At 41.6% G+C, this 17,533-nt stretch overlaps 1 protein-coding gene across 2 annotated transcripts in view; it reads left to right on the forward strand.

The window, feature by feature from the left end:
• The first annotated feature begins 2,290 nt into the window (after positions 1-2,290).
• The window catches only part of c1h8orf34 (chromosome 1 C8orf34 homolog), a 356,319-nt gene continuing 341,076 nt past the window's right edge, over positions 2,291-17,533 (forward strand). For both annotated transcript variants that reach the window (XM_063042009.1, XM_063042010.1), the window contains exon 1: positions 2,291-2,592. In XM_063042009.1, the coding sequence (XP_062898079.1) occupies positions 2,527-2,592 (66 nt within the window). In that variant the 5' untranslated portion in view covers positions 2,291-2,526. The remainder of the gene's footprint in view (positions 2,593-17,533) is intronic.

Consider the following 17,533-nt stretch of genomic DNA (forward strand, 5'->3'; position numbering starts at 1 on the left):
TTTGTCCCACCCTTTCCTTGATCTTGAATCCACAGCCTTCATCATCATCTGTGTGCAAGCTCGTGAAGTAACACCTTGTCTTTTGAAACACAAAAAAAACACTCCTCTCTCTACAAACATTACTATTACTCAATGTTTTCATCACTATTTTGCTGTATGTGTGAACTTGTTCTGAACATTGACTGCTACTATTCTCTCATGATAACAATGTAGAAAGTCATTAATTGGCTTGAAAGTGCTTTCTGCTGTCCCGAGGTCATTCAAAACGTAATACAAATGCAATTTTGGTTTTGGTATTTCACAGCTATTTGCCATAAAATGGATTTCAGTCAACGCAGACTCCATTTTCCTCTGGCAATTATTGATGAAGTGTAGTATGATTTGTTCTCATTCGGCTCTGGTCGCTGAAAATTGAAATTTGTCTTCGGACTGCTAATGCCATTTTCCTGGTACAAAGTCATGCTGCTCCAAACTATATGTGCCACAGGCCAGCCTGTAACAGAAAATGCCCTCCCCACCAGTGAGTACATCTACAAGAGCATGGATGCAGGAAAGCAGCATCCATCATTAAGGGCTCCTGTCATCCAGGCCCTGCCGTCTTCTCACTGGAAGAGATCTCCTTCATGAAGAAGAGGATATGAGTGCCTGAGGTCCAACACCACTAGGTTCAGGAGCAGTTACTACCCTTCAACTATCAGGCTCCAGCGTTCGATAGCTTCACTCAGTTCAGCACTGAACTACTTCCACAAACTATGGAGTCACATTCAAGGACTCCACAACTAATGATCTTGATATATATATATACACACACACACACACACACACACACACATGTATTTCTTTGTTCTATGGTAAATGCCTGCAAGAAAATGAATCTCAGTGTATGGTGACATTTATTGTACATAATTTAATAATACATTTACTTTGAATTTTGAAATAAAGATGGATATTCCTGTTTTCATGTTTGATAGAGTGTTATACCCATGTGCAATAACGAAGCAGTAAAAAACATTTGATACACAAAAAAATGTTAATATTGAGGTGTGATCCACCTGTGTTGCTATCCATCTACACAAATATAACATAATGCTAACTCTTAAGGGAGTTTATTTTATTTTAGAGATGCAGTGGCAAAACAGGCCCTACCGGCCCACTGAGCCACGCCGCCCAGCAAACCACCGATTTAACCCTAGCCTAATCACAACCTTCTAATCTAAACCGTCCCTTTTAATCGTTACGTTTTTGGACTGTGGGAAGAAATTGGAGCAGAAGATGCCAGAATTGAACTCTGACGGCCCGAGCATAAAAGCGTCGTGCTCAGCGCTAAGTTGCTCTGGCCCTGTGTATGATATATCTTCAGTGTTCTGCAACTTTAATGAAAAAAGTTCTTATATTCCATGGACTATTTTAGGAGTCAGCTCAAAACATGCTTAGTTGTGGGAAACACACGCGACTGCAAATGTTGAAACCAGGCAAAAAACACAGAATTCTGGAGCAAGTCGAGCAGCATCGGGGTGTGGAGGTGACGGGAGACGGAATAATCAACCACCTGCTCGTCTCCCTTCCCCTCCCGATTCATTCCGTCCATCGTCTCTCACCCGTCCTCTGCCGCCTATCATCCAGCGGCCCCTGCCTCATGGCGCGTCCTCTCTTGGCACTAGTCATCTTCCCTCTCCACTCTCAGTCCTGAGGCAGGGTCTCGACAATTCCTTCCCCCTCCCCACCACCACCAGCGATGCTATTCAACCTGCTGAGTTGTTCCAGCAGATTGATTTTTTTATTGATACTCAGTTGTTTTAAAATACATCAACCTGTTAAAACCACACTACAGTCAACGTCAGAAATCTTCAGAGAGTCCTCTGGTTCCTCAACTTTATATTAATGTCTTAAATCATATCCACTGAAATAAATGCCCTCGATGATCTATAGACGGGCAACGCATCGTAATTAAACTATATGATTCATTTAATTCCCTTTCGACCAATTTACATCAACAACTCTAAAAAGTAAGGAAGCTGCATTGGCCCGCGACCGGGGCGAGAACTGAGCAATTTGCATTGCAGTACGGAGGCGGAGCCTTGATGCTGGTGGATCTCTCCCGGTTTGGGAGGGAGGCAACGAGGAGGGGTCGGCTCTTCAAGCGCCATTGAGACAGCCGGCCGATGGACAAAGCGGGCGGCCAATGGGCGAGCCGATCCGAATTCCACACTGGAATAACCCAACGTCGCTAGGGAGCAACCTGGAGACGCAACGCTTTGTGTTGACCGGGAAACAGCGAGCAACAATTTGAGCCTGGGTGCCAGTGCAGCTCCCTCCGGCTTCCACAACTTCAGCACGGCGATGCTATCAGAAAAAGTGCATTATCGGCAAGTTACACGCGGGAAACACTAGACTTTTCATTTTTATTTATTTTTTTTAAAGAAGTTGCCGATCTCAATTATTTTCAAACAATTTTGAATGTTGTAACATCAACAAAACAATTTCCCATCTCGGTGTTTGTTGCTCGAAGACAGGAGGATATTCTTGATGGCGTCTCAGCAGTCTAGAATTCAATCCTACCTGGAAAAGAACAGGATTGGCCCCCTGTTTGAGGTAATGTAAAAATAACGATAAAATATTTAACGGTGGGTGTAAAACGACAGCACACGGGGATCGGAAGAAAGTGGTCGTCGAAAACTAGAGTTAACCGTGATGTCATCAATGTATACTATGCATAAAACTATTGAGCATAACATTTCTAGTTGCTGTAGACAAGTGAATATTTATAACGCGAGACACTTGATAATCTATAATTAAGTCAGAAAAGGTCCAGTCGCTCACCGAAAGCGGCTCCAACTCCACACCACTAAATACGGTATGGGGGGGGGGGGGTAGTGGTGGTGAGGGATGCCTGTTTCAGAAATCTTACAGTGCATCTTGGTCATAGCTCTTTGCAGATTCGGCAATATTTACATGGTGTTGCCCGGAGGAAGGTGTAGTAGTCTAGTTCATTATTTCTGTCCAGCATAAGTTGCCATATAGAGCTCCTTAGGGTAGCAGAGGAAATTAAAACAAAATTACATCTTACTGCCGAGGCGTTGTAAATTGTCATTTTATCTAAGAAGCAGATACGTCAGTGCTCAGAAGAGATTCCGAAGACAATTATATACAAGAATTTTGCTTTTGTAAAGCAACGTAGAGAGCATATGAAAATAAATGCTCTCTTCGGCACTTTCACCGTGTGTTATCATTTGCATGTCGCTGTGTTCTTAGTTTGTGTTTTGATGTTTTCGATGGTTCAGAAGCCTTCTTGGTTACTGACAGTGTAACGCCCTCGGCAGCCTACAGCAAATTCTTTTTTTTTCATAAAAGGGAAATTTCTGAAGCAAGCGGATTGTGCACCTGAGTCCAGCATAAGTGGCGAAGTCCCTTCGGCTAAAAGGGAATCAGTTCTTTGCATGTGAGAGCGCGCAAGCGTGTTTCAGTAATAGCGATAATCAGGATTTGTGATTCATGAAACAATTCATTGATAAAGGAACACTGCCTTATGAAATCAACATGAATATTTTAGCTACGTTTGTACATTTAGAATTGATGATGTTCAGACATATCGTTAAGCATTGGCGCGCAAATCCAACCGGTGAAATGAGGACACCCCCTGATTCTCCTTTCCCAAACAAGAAAATAAACATTGTTAAGCATTTTTGAACGAAACCATTGTCCATTTATCTCAGTTTTTATTCGGTGGACATTCCAATTATCAGCTAATTGCAGTAAGTCGGTAGGCAATAATGCAAGAGTTAATGCTAAGTACGTGGTGTGTAATTAAACTCTATCTCAATTTTCAATTTCCACAATTAAAATACTGAGGCTAAAATATCACATACGGAAAACAATGCAGATTTAAAAAGATTAATTTTTCATGATGGTCATGGTCTCCCTTTCTCCCCCTAGGCTTTCCGAATTGTATCTTTTTAACAGCTGCCAATAGATGTACCCGTAAATACGAGCAATTAAAATTTTTTAGTACAAGTGTCCCGCGATAAATTTCCATCTCTTGGACCTCCAAAAGAACAGAATGGGACAATTTTGCCACTGGATCCTTTTTTTTTCATTATTCAAGGGGATGCAAGTTTAATCTGAAAAATATGATTTATTTTGTCCACATTGTTTAATGCTTTTTGATTAAAAAATAAACTATCGATTTTCCTTTAAAGAAAAATAATTTTATTTGCAGAACTTCATGTATGATCGTTAAGCATAAATTTGTTTCATAACTTAATTCCAGAAAGGCCGAGATTTTTTTTTACCATGTGCCCCTCTTCTATCTACTCTGAATGTATCCTGGTCATTTAAAAAAATATATTGTACTCACTTTTCCCACTCATCTCTCCCATCAATATAGAATCATAGAAATGCGTAGTCCAGAAGTGAGCCCTTGCAATCTATGCTGGCTGTGGTGCTTATCTAGGCTAATTCCATTTGTCCATATTAGGCCAATATCCCTCAGTGCCTTTCCTATCTACATACCTGTCTTTTAAACACCTTTTAAACATTGTAATTCATCTGTCATTTCTTTCTCCATAAACTGTACCCTTCCTGCAACTTGCCATCCTGCCTATCTTTGCAAACAACAGGAATTCTGCAGATGCTGGAAATTCAAGCAACATACATCAAAGTTGCTGGTGAACGCAGCAGGCCAAGCAGCATCTATAGGAAGAGGTGCAGTCGACGTTTCAGGCCGAGACCCTTCGTCAGGACTAACTGCTTCAGTTAGTCCTGACGAAGGGTCTCGGCCTGAAACGTCGACTGCACCTCTTCCTATAGATGCTGCTTGGCCTGCTGCGTTCACCAGCAACTTTGATGTATGCTGCCTATCTTTGTGTCATCTGCTAATTCGGCCAATGCCCATTCATTTCCTTCCTTCTGGTTATCAATGTACACCATGAACAATTCCACTCCTAGCAGTGGTCTCTGTGATACTCACTGGTCATTGGTTGCCAGCCTGAAATGACCCCTTGTCTCTACATGTCAGAATTGAAGATGGTAATCTAGGTTCTCTAGAATTTGGTATAACTCTACCTTACATAAGAACATAAGAAATAGGAGCAGGAGTAGGCCATTTGGCTAGTTGAGCCTGCTCTGCCTTTCAATGGCTGATCTGACCATGGACTCATCTCCACCTACCTGCTATTCCCCTACTATGTAAAGATCTATCTAACATTGTCTTAAATATACTTACTGCGATAGCCTCCGTTGCTTCATTTGGCAGAAAATTCCGCAGATTCACCACCCTTTGGGAAAAGCCATCCTAAATTTACTTCCCTGAATTTCGAGGCTATGTCCCCTAGTTCTAGTCTCACCCACCAGTGGAAACAACTTTCCTGCCTCTATCTTTTCTATCCCTTTCATAATTTTATGTTTCTGTAAGATCTCCTCTCATTATTCTGAATTCCAGCGAGTAAGTCCCAGGCAACTCAATCTCTCCTCATAGTCCAACCCCGTCAACTCTGGAATCAACCTGGTGAACCTCCCCTGCATCACCTCCAAAGCCAGTGTATCCTTCCTCAAGTAAGGAGGCCAGAATTGCACGCAGTACTCCAGGTGCAGCCTCACCAGTACCCTGTACAATTGCAGCATAACTTCTCCGCTCTTAAATTCAATCGCTTTGGCAATGAAGGCCAACATTCCATTTGCCGTCTCGATAGCCTGCTGCACCTGCAAACCAACCTTTTGTGATTCATGCACAAGCACTCCTTCTGCACAGCTGCATGCTACAAGCTTTTACCATTTAAATAATAATCTGATCTTCCATTTTTCCCTCAAAGTGGATGACCTCACATTTACTAACATTATATTCCATCTGCCAGACACTTGCCCACTCACTTAACCTATCTGTATCTCTCTGGAGACCCTCTGCACGATTTATTTTTCCACTCAATTTAGTGTCATCAGCTACTTAGATACATTACACTTGATCCCCTCTTCCAGATCGTTAATGTAAATCATGAACAGTTGTGGGCCCAGCACCAGCTCCTGTTGCACACTGCTCACCACTGATTGCCAACCAGAGAAATAACCACCTTTTTCCCTGTTATTTTGTGTATTGGCCCTCTTGGTATTAAAGCTAGCATTCTGCATGGGAGTGTGAATTATTGAGGTCCTGACCTTGTTTGAAGGACAACATCAGCCACATCCTCCCAACTAAAGAATCTGTCTATTCCCTCATTCTGTGCTCTGTTGCTCTAATTTGTCTTCGATTCCAAGAATCTCAATTCTAGTTAAAAGTATCTTGTGAGAGATGTTATCAAACCTTCTTGGATTATATAAATAACATCTATTAGTTATTTCTCTATTTGGCCCATTAATCAGCTCTTCAAAGATTTCAATCAGTTTCATTAGGAATGACTGACTCTTTCCAATTCTAAGTTGACTCCCTCTAATCATCTGGTCACTCCATCTTTAATTGCATATTCTTGCAATTTCCTGAAAATATTGCAAATTTGGACTGCTAGACTGCTGCCATCAATATTTGTTTGTACTAATCAACAAGCTCAAAAACATGGGTTGCTGCACCTGCGTCCGCAACTGGATCTTTGACTTCCTTACTGCAAGACCACAGTCAAAGCAGATTGGAAAGAACATCTCCTTGCTGACAGTGAACACGGGTGCACCTCGAGGATGTTTGCTTAGCCCACTGTTTACAGCCATGACTGTGGCTAGCCACAGCTCAAATGGCAATGATGAATTTGATGATTTCATAACTATTGTTGGCGGAATTTCACATGATGATGGAGGAAGTGTACAGGAGTGAGATAGATCAGCTGGTTGAGTGGGGTCACAATAAAAACCTTGCACTCTATGTCGGTAAGATCAGGGAAATGATTGTGGACTGTAGGAAGGGGAAGTCAAGGAAACACACACTTGTTTTTATTGAGGGATCAACAGTGGACCAGCTGAGCAGTTTCAAGCTCCTGAGTGTCAACACCACTGAAAATCTATCCTCTGTCCAACATACTGATGCAATTACAAAGCAGGCATGACAGTGGCTATGTTTCATAAGAAGTTTGAAGACACTTGATATGTCACCCTGAAAGACTCCTGCCAGTTCCTACAGATGTTCTGTGGAGAGCATTTTAGCTGGTTGCATCACTGCCTGGTATGGATGGGCTACCTCACAGGGTCAGAAAAAGCTGCAGAAAGTTACTAACTCGGCCAGCTACATCGTGGGTACTAGCCTCCTTAACAATGAGGACATCTTCTAAAGGTGATGTCTCAATAAGGCAGTATCCATCAGTAAGGACCCCCATCACCCAGGACATGCCCTCTTCTCATTGCTACCATCAAAGAGGAGGTACAGGAGCCTGAAGACACACACTCAGCATTTTAGGAACAGCTTCTTCCCCCCCACCATCATGTACACTATCTCGTTATTTTTTGCTGTCTTTTTGCTCTACATATTTAGTTCTTTATTCTTGTGTATTGTACTGTTGCCACAAAAAATCGAATTTCACAACATGTTGCCAGTAATATTGAACCCGAATCTGATTCTTGTCTGAAAACTTCATTAAATCATTAACTTTAAATTTTGCTTAAACTTGTTTGTTACAGCTCAACTGAGTTCAATCTCACTGCTTTGATGTGGACATGTACTCCAGAGAAATGCATTCCAAACATTATACTCTTTTTGAAATGAAAGGCTCATTAGGACACCATCCTGTCCTCTGGTGGATCAGTCAGATTTGAAAGTCTTGTATCTCCTCTTATCTTCGATATTGAAAATTGAATATCTTGCTTTCTGACAGCCAGTTCATTCACTCTTAATTGTGCTTTTAGGAGGAAAATTCTAAAACACAAGAATATCTGCAGATGCTGGAAACCTAAGCAATACATGCAAAATTCTGGAGGAGCTTAGCAGGCCAGGCAGCATCCATTGTAAAAAGTAAACAGTCAACCTTCAGGGCCGAGACCCTTCATCAGGACTTCAGGACATCTAGTCCCGATGAAGGGTCTCGGCCCGAAACACCGACTGTTTACTCTTTTCCATAGATGCTGCCTGGCCTGCTGAATTCCTCCAGCATTTTGTGTGGTTTGCTATCATTCTGCTATAGCTACCTTTATTTATTGTTTCTATAAAACATAGGATACTACATTACCACCACACACTGTGTGATGGTCTGTCATAGCTCTATCTTTGCTAATATGCTGGAAGTTCTTCCATAACGTTACCTGAGTTTATACTCTCGGCACTTGTGCTCAATGTCGTGATGAATGCTGTAAGAGAATTTAGCAGCAGGGTGATCCGAAAGCCAACACTAACTTTATTAAACAGACTTGCTATCTGATGTCAGTGCTTACATTGGAATTCGTCATTGGGTGCCATATCCAGCACTGATATTAGTTGGTAGCAGAATCTCCCAACCCACTGCTGTGCTGCCAGCTGGCCTGTACTGCACCGGTTGACTATGTGCCAGCACAAAACTTGGCAAACTGTCCAGTTCTCAAGCTTGGAAAACTCTGCACTGAGTCTGCAGTAGATTAAACCTGGCACATAAACAGCAGGCATTTCCAAGCAAATAGGAGAAATCAGTTGCTTTGAAGATGGCAAGTGGAGTACTTTGGTTTATTTAAAAAAGTTAGCTTAAATATTTTAATTGGTTTTAAGTTAATATATTTATGATTTATTTTAATATAAACAACAATTCTACCATTTTAAGTTTTATTTTTAAGTAACTGGTTTTAAATGATAGTTACGGCAAAATGGTATTTAAACACCACACTGCCATAATTGACTGTCAATAATTAATAACTTGACAGTGGGTTATGTTAATATAGTATTTAAGTTACTGGAATGTAAACGGAATTTTCAGTAAGTCGGGCAGCATCTGCAGAGAGAGAAGAATAGAGTTAATGTTGTGGTGAATGAACTTTCAGACGAAAGGTCATTGATCTGAAATGTTAAGAGAAATTCTCTCTTCACAGGAGCTAGTCTATCTGCCTCATGCTTCCAGCATGGTCTCCTTCTATTTTAGAGTTTTTGCAGCTGTAGGATTCAGCTTTTTGTTTAAATTACTGAACCAGCAGACGGAGTTCTGGACCATTAATCCAGTGGTCCGTATTGGAATCCTGCCATTGTAGCTTTGGAGGTGAAATAATTACATAAATCAGGAACTATAAGACCAAAAGAAATAGGAGCAGAATTAAGCCATTTGGCCCATCGAGCCACGGCTGATTTATTATCCTCCTCAATCTCATTCTCCTGCCTTCTCCCTTTAATCTTTGACTCTCTGATTAATCAAGAACCTATCAACTTTTGTTTTAAATATACTCAATTACCTGGCCTTCACAGCCATCCATGGCAATGAATTCCACAGATTCACCACCTTCTGGCTAAAGAAATTCCTAGATTTGGTGACTGTAACAATGAAACTAACCATAGAGTATCACAGTGTCGTTGAGGGAATGGCATCATTACCCTGTCTAGCCTATATGTGACTTCAGATCTACCAGTGTGATTGACTCTTAACTGCTTCTGTGATTTTAAAAACAACAAATGCCAGCATAAGTAGCAATGACCCCATGTCATTTCTGTATATTAAATATTTCAGTAACATTTGAGTAATATTGTAGATATATTGTTTGATTAAGCATTGTTTGTTTACATAATTCAGTATGGGTTATGTGTAAAAGTATGTGAATGGCATACGTCATTATGCCACCACATCATATATGAGCACCTCACTAAAGTAAAATGAAGTAGACACATCTATCCCCGGCTCCTGTGTTTTTCTTTCATTTGGCTTTTGGAGAAAGGAAAGGTAACAGTGGCGACGATGAAGTTTTAAAACTAAATCAAGGCAATGACCTACCTATTGAAACGTAGGACATTTCTGTTTCTTCAGAAATGGAGAGAGATGGTTGAGTTAAAGAAAAGCGTAGCACGTTTCTTCAGAAGAAGAGAGAGACTGTCAAGTTTTTAAAAAGCCAGAAAATAGACAAAATTTATGGTTTCATAAACAGTGAATACTGGGTGATGATAATAATAACATTTTTAAAAAAGAGCAGAAATAGCTAGCTACATTGGAAAGAGATATGTGTTAACAGGTAACTGGATGATGTGGACTGAACACATTGAGCAGTATGTTGAAGCAAACGAAATAACCAATGCAAAGTGACTGCCAGTGTTACTGAGGGCGGTAGGTGGGAAAACATACAGTTTGCTTAGAAATTTACCATTTCCAATCAAGCCAGCTGAAATGAACTTTGCTGATATCGTAAATGTACTGCAGGAACATTTAGAACTGAAAACATTGTTGATTGCAGAATGCTTTAGGTTTCATAAGTGGAATTAAAACAAAGGGGAATCCATTTCAGCATACATGGCTACATTGAAGAGATTATCTGAGCTTTGTCAGTTCGGTGATAGGTTTAATGATGTGCTGAGAGATCGTTTAGTTTGTGGAATCTTACAAGAAAACATTCAAAACCAGCTCCTAACTAAAACAAAATTGCAATTTCTGAACAGAAATCTGCCTGGTTGAACAAATTGTGTTACCATTGTGGCAGGGGCTCACAGACCAATGCAGGGTTAAAGGAGCAACTTGCAGAAAGTGCAACAAAGAAGGACACAAGGAGCATGTTGGGCAGACAAAAATAAATGGACTGCACAGGAAAGAGAAAAAGATTAAAAAGTCAAGTTGCTGTTTCAAAAAGAGTGCTAATCTGAATAATCTGATAATGATGAGAGTGGTTCAGGACTAGGCAGCCTTGAGATTTACAATGTGTAAACTAACAATAGACAAGCAATAATAAACATGAGAAATTCTGCAGATGCTTGAAATCCAAAGCAACACATACGAAATGCCGGAGGAACTCAGCAGGCCAGGCAGTATCTGTAGAAATGAATAAACTGTCGACATTTCAGGCTAAGACCCTTCCTCAGGACTGAAAAGGAAGGAGGAAGATGCCAAAACAAGAAGATGGGGGTGGGGGGGGGGGCGGAATTGAAGGAGGCTAGCCAGAAGGTGATAGGAGAAGACAAGTAGGTGGGAAAGGTGATGAGCTGGAGAAGAAGGAATCTGATAGGAGAGATAAGAGGACCAAAGGAGAAAGGGAAAGAGGAGGGGACCCAGGTGGAAGTGATAGTCAGATATGAAGAGGTAAAAGGCTGACTGGGGAATACAAGAAGAGGGGAAGGGAAGGGAACATTTATTTTACTGGAAGGAGAAATCGATGTTCATGTCATAAGTTTGGAGACTACAAAGACAGAATGTGAAGTGATGCTCCTTCACCCTGAAGGTGGCCTTGTCTTTGCACAAGAGGAGGCCATGGACCAACATGTCAGAACAGGAATGGGTATTGGAATTAAAATGTTTGGCTACCAGGAAGTTCTGCTTTTGGTGGATAGAGCAGCGGTTCTTGATGAAGCAGTTCCTCAATTTATGATGGGTTTTGCCAATGTAGAGGTAGCCACATTGGGAGTACCAAACAAAATAGACGACCCCTGCAGATTAGCATGTGAAGTGTTGTTTGGGGGCTTGAGTGGAGACAAGGGAAGAGGTGAATGGACAGGTGTAGCACTTGGGTCGCTTGCAGGAATAAGTGCAGGGAGGGAATTTAGTGGGGTGGAACAAATGGACAAGGGAATTGTGGCGGGAGTGATCCCTGTGGAAAGTTGAGGGTGTTGGTAAAGATATGTTTAGTGGTAGGATCCCTTTGAAGATGGCGGAAGTTGAAGAGGATGATGTGTTGGATGTGGAGGCTCATGGGATAGTAGGTAAGGATAAGAGGACCTCTATCACTGTTAAGGTGGCAGGAAGATGGAGTGAGCGCAGATGTTTGGGAAATTGAGGAGATACTGGTGAGGGCAGCATCAATAATGGAGGAAGGGAAACCCCATTCTTTGAAGAACGGAGACACCTCTGATGTCGTGGACAGGAAAATCGCATCCTGAGAACAAAAAATAGATCAATATCTTCTGCCCAGGACAGAGGATATCTTTGTAAATCTTTCTGGAGAGAAACACTTCAACAAAGTAGACTTAGCTGCGGCCTGCCTACAGATGGAGATGAAAGAACAATCCGGAGTGTTTCTCACTATAAACACTGACAAAGGTGTTTATTGCTATCATTGGCTTATTTTTGGAGTAGCATCTGCCCCTGCACTCTGGCAGAAAGCTATGGACCAGGTGCTGCATGGCTGCCCACGCACTCGGTATTATTTGGGTGACATCATTGTTACCTGTAAAAATGACAAGGAACATCTCCAAAATCATAAGACAGTGTTAAAAAGATTAGAAGATTATGGTCTCAGAGTATGATACAACGTGTGAATTCTTCAAACTAAGCGTCACTCACTGTGGTCACACCATTGATCAAAAAATTTACATAAGTGTGCTGAGAAAATTGAAGCAGTGATGGATGCCCCAAGACTCAAAAGACGTGTCACAGTTGTGGTCCTTTTTAGTATTTGTCAATTACTATAACAGGTTTCAGCCAAACCTAGCCACTTGCTACATCCCTTGAACTCATTACTACAGATCAGGCAATGATCTGAAATGGCAATAAATAAAACAGTGTAGCTGACTTTCCAAAAAACAAAGGAAATGGTGATGTCAGACACAGTATTCATGCATTATGATCCACATCATCCCGTGAATCTTGCCTGTGACATCTCGCCTTATGGTATACTGTAGGTGCGGTCATATCACAAGTTATGGGTCATGGAAGTGAACGCCCCATAGCCTTTGCATCATGTTCCCTTGCCGCTGCAGAGCAAAATTGTGCACAGATTGACAGAAAGGCTTTGAGTCTGGTTTGAGATGTAAGACATATCAATCAATACCTGTCTGGGAGAGAGTTTACCCTCGGTACTGATCATCAACCCCTAGTGTCCATTTTAAATCCATAGAAGGGTGTTCCACTAACAGCAGCAGCACTAGTGCTGAGATGGGCTCTGTTTCTTGGAGGACACAATTAAAACATCGAATTCAAGAGGACAACTAATCATGGAAATGCTGATGGATTGCCCTCTTTACCCTTGGAAAAGGAAATACCTGAAAAATTTACAAAAGAGGACACTCTTCTTGACATATTTTCCCTAATGCAAGTTGAAAGTCCCAATGTTACGATGGAGGTGATCCAAAGGGAAACCAGAGAAGACCCAGAATGTCTCAGATCTACATGGTAACTTAAAATGGCTGGAATATGCAGCAGGAATTTGAATTCCCCCATTTTTATCAGTGTTGGGATGAACTTGACCTTGATGGAGGTTGCCTTATGTGGGGATTGAGAGTTGTTGTACCATTAAAGCTGAGAGTTAAAGCATTGGAGAAGCTACATGCTAGTCATCTGGGCATGGTCAAAATGAAAGTGTTGGCTTGAAGTCTGGTGGCCTGGGATAGATCAGCAGTTTGAGTAGATGCCAAGAGTATCACCTTCATGGGCACAAATTTCTCGGTAGTAGTGGATGAAGCTACAAAGTAGCCAAAAGTGTTCTCAATAGCCTCCACTACAGCCTCACACACTGTTGAATTATTGAGAAGGCTGTTCTCATGGACTGGTGTTCCAGAACACTTAGTCAGCAACAATGAACCATAGTTTGTTGTGGAAGTGTTTAAGGCATTCCTGAAAGTCAATGGAATAAGACATAGTACATCTGCACCATACCACCCAGCCTCAAATGGCTTGACAGAAACATTTGTCCAGAGTCTAAAGAAGGCACTGCAAACAATGCCAGCAGAACACATTAAACTGACACTGAATCAGAAGCTTGCCAATTTTCTGCTTGCATAATCGTAATGCAGCACACTCCACAACCACCAGCTCACCAGCTATTCTGTTCCTGTTTCATCCCTTGTGCTCGTGCTTGGATCTCCTCAAACCCAATTTCGGAAGAAATGTGCAGTGCAAACGGCTGAGACAGATTTAAGGCTTCTCAGGCAAAGAGGTTCAATGTTTCACTCTGCACAAGCAGTCCTGGTGAGGGTCTGCAGAGGTGATCAAAAGTGGTTTCTTGGAAAGATTAAGGATGTAACTGGACCACTATCCTACATAGTGGAGAATGCTTCTGAAGTCATCTGGGTGAGCTGAGGGCAGCAGAGCCAATTGTCAGAGAAGAAAGGTGTCCAGAGCTTTCTGAGGCACTTCCTGCAGTCCCAGAGTCAACTCCTTCAGCCACCACAGAGGAGGCACCAGAACTTGAGATTGTTTCACAGCCACAAATCTCTCCTGTCAAGCAAAATGAACCGCTTTGTCAGGAAAGAGTAAGAAATCCTCCACAGTGATTGAATATTTAGGCCTAAATGGAACAATTTAGAATTTGCTAGGCTGTAGATATCTATATAGTAGTTGCATTACATTGTGTACTGTGACTAGGGACATATTTAAGTTGAGGTACATTCTATATTTTGTTGGAATTTATATCTAAGCAGGGAAGAGTGTAGTGTGTTTAATGTTTTGGTAATATTTGAGTAATATTGTAAATATATTGCTGATGAAGTGTCCTTTGTTTACATAATTCATTATGGGTTACATGTAAAAGTATGTGAATGGTGTGCGTCATTATGCCATCATGTCATATATGAGCACCTCACTAAAATAAAATGAAATAGACGTGTTTATCCCCGGCTCCTGTGTTTTTCATTCGATTAGTTTTTGGAGGTACAAAACATAACAGTCATGCACAAATTAATTTCAAACAGCTAGAGAGTCAGAAGGTGTGTTCTCACCATCTGTCAGTGTCACCACTGTCCTATAAGTGCAGTTGGCTTTGGCACAGAGACACACATGTTGCTGTGTTCTGCCATGCCAATAGGTCGGGTGCAGGGTTCCCAGTGGAAGATTTTGTCTGAGCCATCATGGAAGATGGGCTATGACTCAAGGGAAGGTATCTTACCATCTCAGGATACTCTACCCCAATATATTTTCTTTTCAGAGGAGCTTTTGAAAAAGGCAGTTTGCTTGGTGGGTAGTATGTTATTATGTGTGCAAAGTAAAGAACTTGCGTACCTAGTGGTCAGTGTGAGGGGTTCACCTGGCACCAGATGCTACGATGGTGACCAGGTTTCATGTGCACAGGGTTGAGCAGCAGTTCAGTAATAACTGTACTCACTGGAATTCAGAAGGATGAGGGGGGATCTCACTGAAACTTTTCAAATGTTGAAAGGCCTAGACAGAGTAGATGTGGAAAGGGTGTTTCCCATGGTGGGAGAGTCTAGGTTGGTGAACTTGTGGAATTTGTTGCCATATGCAGCTGTGGAGGCCAGGTCGTTGGGTGTATTTAAGGCAGAGATTGATAGGTTCTTGACTGGACATGGCATCAAAGATTACAGGGAGAAGGCCAGGAACTGGCATTGAGGAGGAGAGAAAAAAAGAATCCGCCATGATTGAATGGAGGAGCAGACTTGATGGCCTGATTGTGCTCCTATGTCTTATGGTCTTATGGTAATTGGTAAAGATGCTTTGGACATCTATAACAGTTTTCAAATTGAAAAGACAGCTTTTATGTTGGACACTCTGATGACAAGATTTGAGGAATATTTTGTCCCAAGTGAAAAGATCACGTTTGAGAGATTTTTTTTCCCCTGTGACCAGATACAAGGAGTTAGCTTTGACATACTGAGTAAGTCCTGTGAAAATGGAGATTTGAGAAACTCACTAGTTAGAGATAGAATAGTTTGTGGAATTCAAGATAATGGGCTCGGAGAAAGACTGCAGTGTGAAAAAATTTGATGCTGGAAATGGATGTGAATATATGTAGGGCAGCAGAGACCACATGGGTACAAGCTAAGGAGCTGCACAGGGCAGACATAACAGTGCATGCTGTGAAAACAGAGGAGCAGTGTGCAAGATGTTGGCCCAAGCAAAGCAAAGAGAAAGGGTCAAACAGCAAATGTAGAGATAGTCATATTCCAAAGATGTGTCCTGCTTATGGAAAGTCCTGCAATAATTGTGGGAAGAAGAATCATTTTGCAAAGTGTTGCAAAGCTGGGGCTACCGAGAGAAAGGTGCACACAGTTGATGAGGAAATGGAGGAAGTGCTTGTGGATTCTCTACAGGTCACTGGTGCTGGTAAAATAAGATGGGTCATTCCAGTGACTGTGAATGAGACATAATTCCATTCAAGCTTGACACCAAAGCCCAGATGAATTTGTTACCCATGGGCGATTAAAAGATTCTCACAGTAAAGAGCAAGATTTACCAAGTGAAGTTAAACTTGACAAGCTACACTATTTCTACTTAAAGACGGACAAGGATAAGCAAGCGTGGAATGGATGAATGTCATACAGAAAACTGAAGAACCACCAGATTGGGTGAACTCACTGGTTATTGTGCAAAAAAAAAATGGAGCATTATGGACATGTCTAGACCCAAGAGATCTCAATATTGTCACCAAGAGAGAACATTACAAACTGTCAACACGGGAGCAGACCATGTCCTGGTTTGCAGCTGCCAAGTGGTTAAGCAAGCTCAACATGTCATCTGGGTTTTGGCAGATGAAGCTTGATGAAGCAAGTTCAAGTCTCTAATTTTAACACACCACAGGGAAGATATCACTTTCTCTGGCTACCGTATGGGATTCTGTCTGCACCAGAGGTCTTCCATTAAACCATCCACATGACCTTTGAGGTCATACCTGGTGTTGAGACCAGGGATGAACATAATGTGTGACTGAGACAAGTTCTTGATGTGACATGGAATGTCATTTTGAAATTAAGTAAAGAGAAATGTGAATTTGGTGTTAAGACAAAATCCTGACGAAGGATCTTGGCCTGAAACGTCGGCTGTACCTCTTCCTAGAGATGCTGCCTGGCCTGCTGCGTTCACCAGCAACTTTGATGTGTGTTGCTTGGTATTAAGACAATTATCTTCATAGGGGATGTCATATCTGAAGAGGGAGTGAAGATTGAACCAAGAAAGGAGTCAGCTATTGAAAACATGGAGAGGTCCGAAAACAAAGAACAAGTGAGATGTTTGGATTTGGTCTCACAAGTAAAAAAGGTGGTTCTAGATGCTGAAAAGAGTCTTAACTGAAGAGCCTGTGCTGAAGATTTATGATCTGGAGAATTGTACTAAGATTTTGGCTGATGCATTTTGGTATGGCCTTGGAGCAGTACTGCAGCAACATGATGACATGGCAACCTGTGGCCTATGCATCAAGGGTTTTAACAAGTGCAGAAGCCAACTATGTTCAGATAGTGAAAGAGCTTCTCGCTAGCACATAAACATGTAAAAGATTCCTCACTACGTATACGGACAAGCTTTTGAAGTCGAGACAGACCATACACCACTGGACTGAATGACTGTCCCATGAGGATACAGTGCATGTTGATAAGGCTGCAGAAATATGATGTGAAGATGGCCTACACACCGGGAAAATTTTTTTCATTCCTGATGCGCTGTTGAACAGTTGACGAGAAAGAAAAGATTGACTAAGAGATTGATGAAGATATACAAGCCTATGTAGACATTTTTGTCATCTCCCTTCCAGTAGCTCCTGATAGAACAGAGCAGATTAGGAAAGCAGCGGGGTCAGATGAAACAATGAAGGAACC

This window comes from Mobula hypostoma, chromosome 1 (assembly GCF_963921235.1).
Source record: "Mobula hypostoma chromosome 1, sMobHyp1.1, whole genome shotgun sequence".
NCBI lineage: Eukaryota > Metazoa > Chordata > Chondrichthyes > Myliobatiformes > Myliobatidae > Mobula > Mobula hypostoma.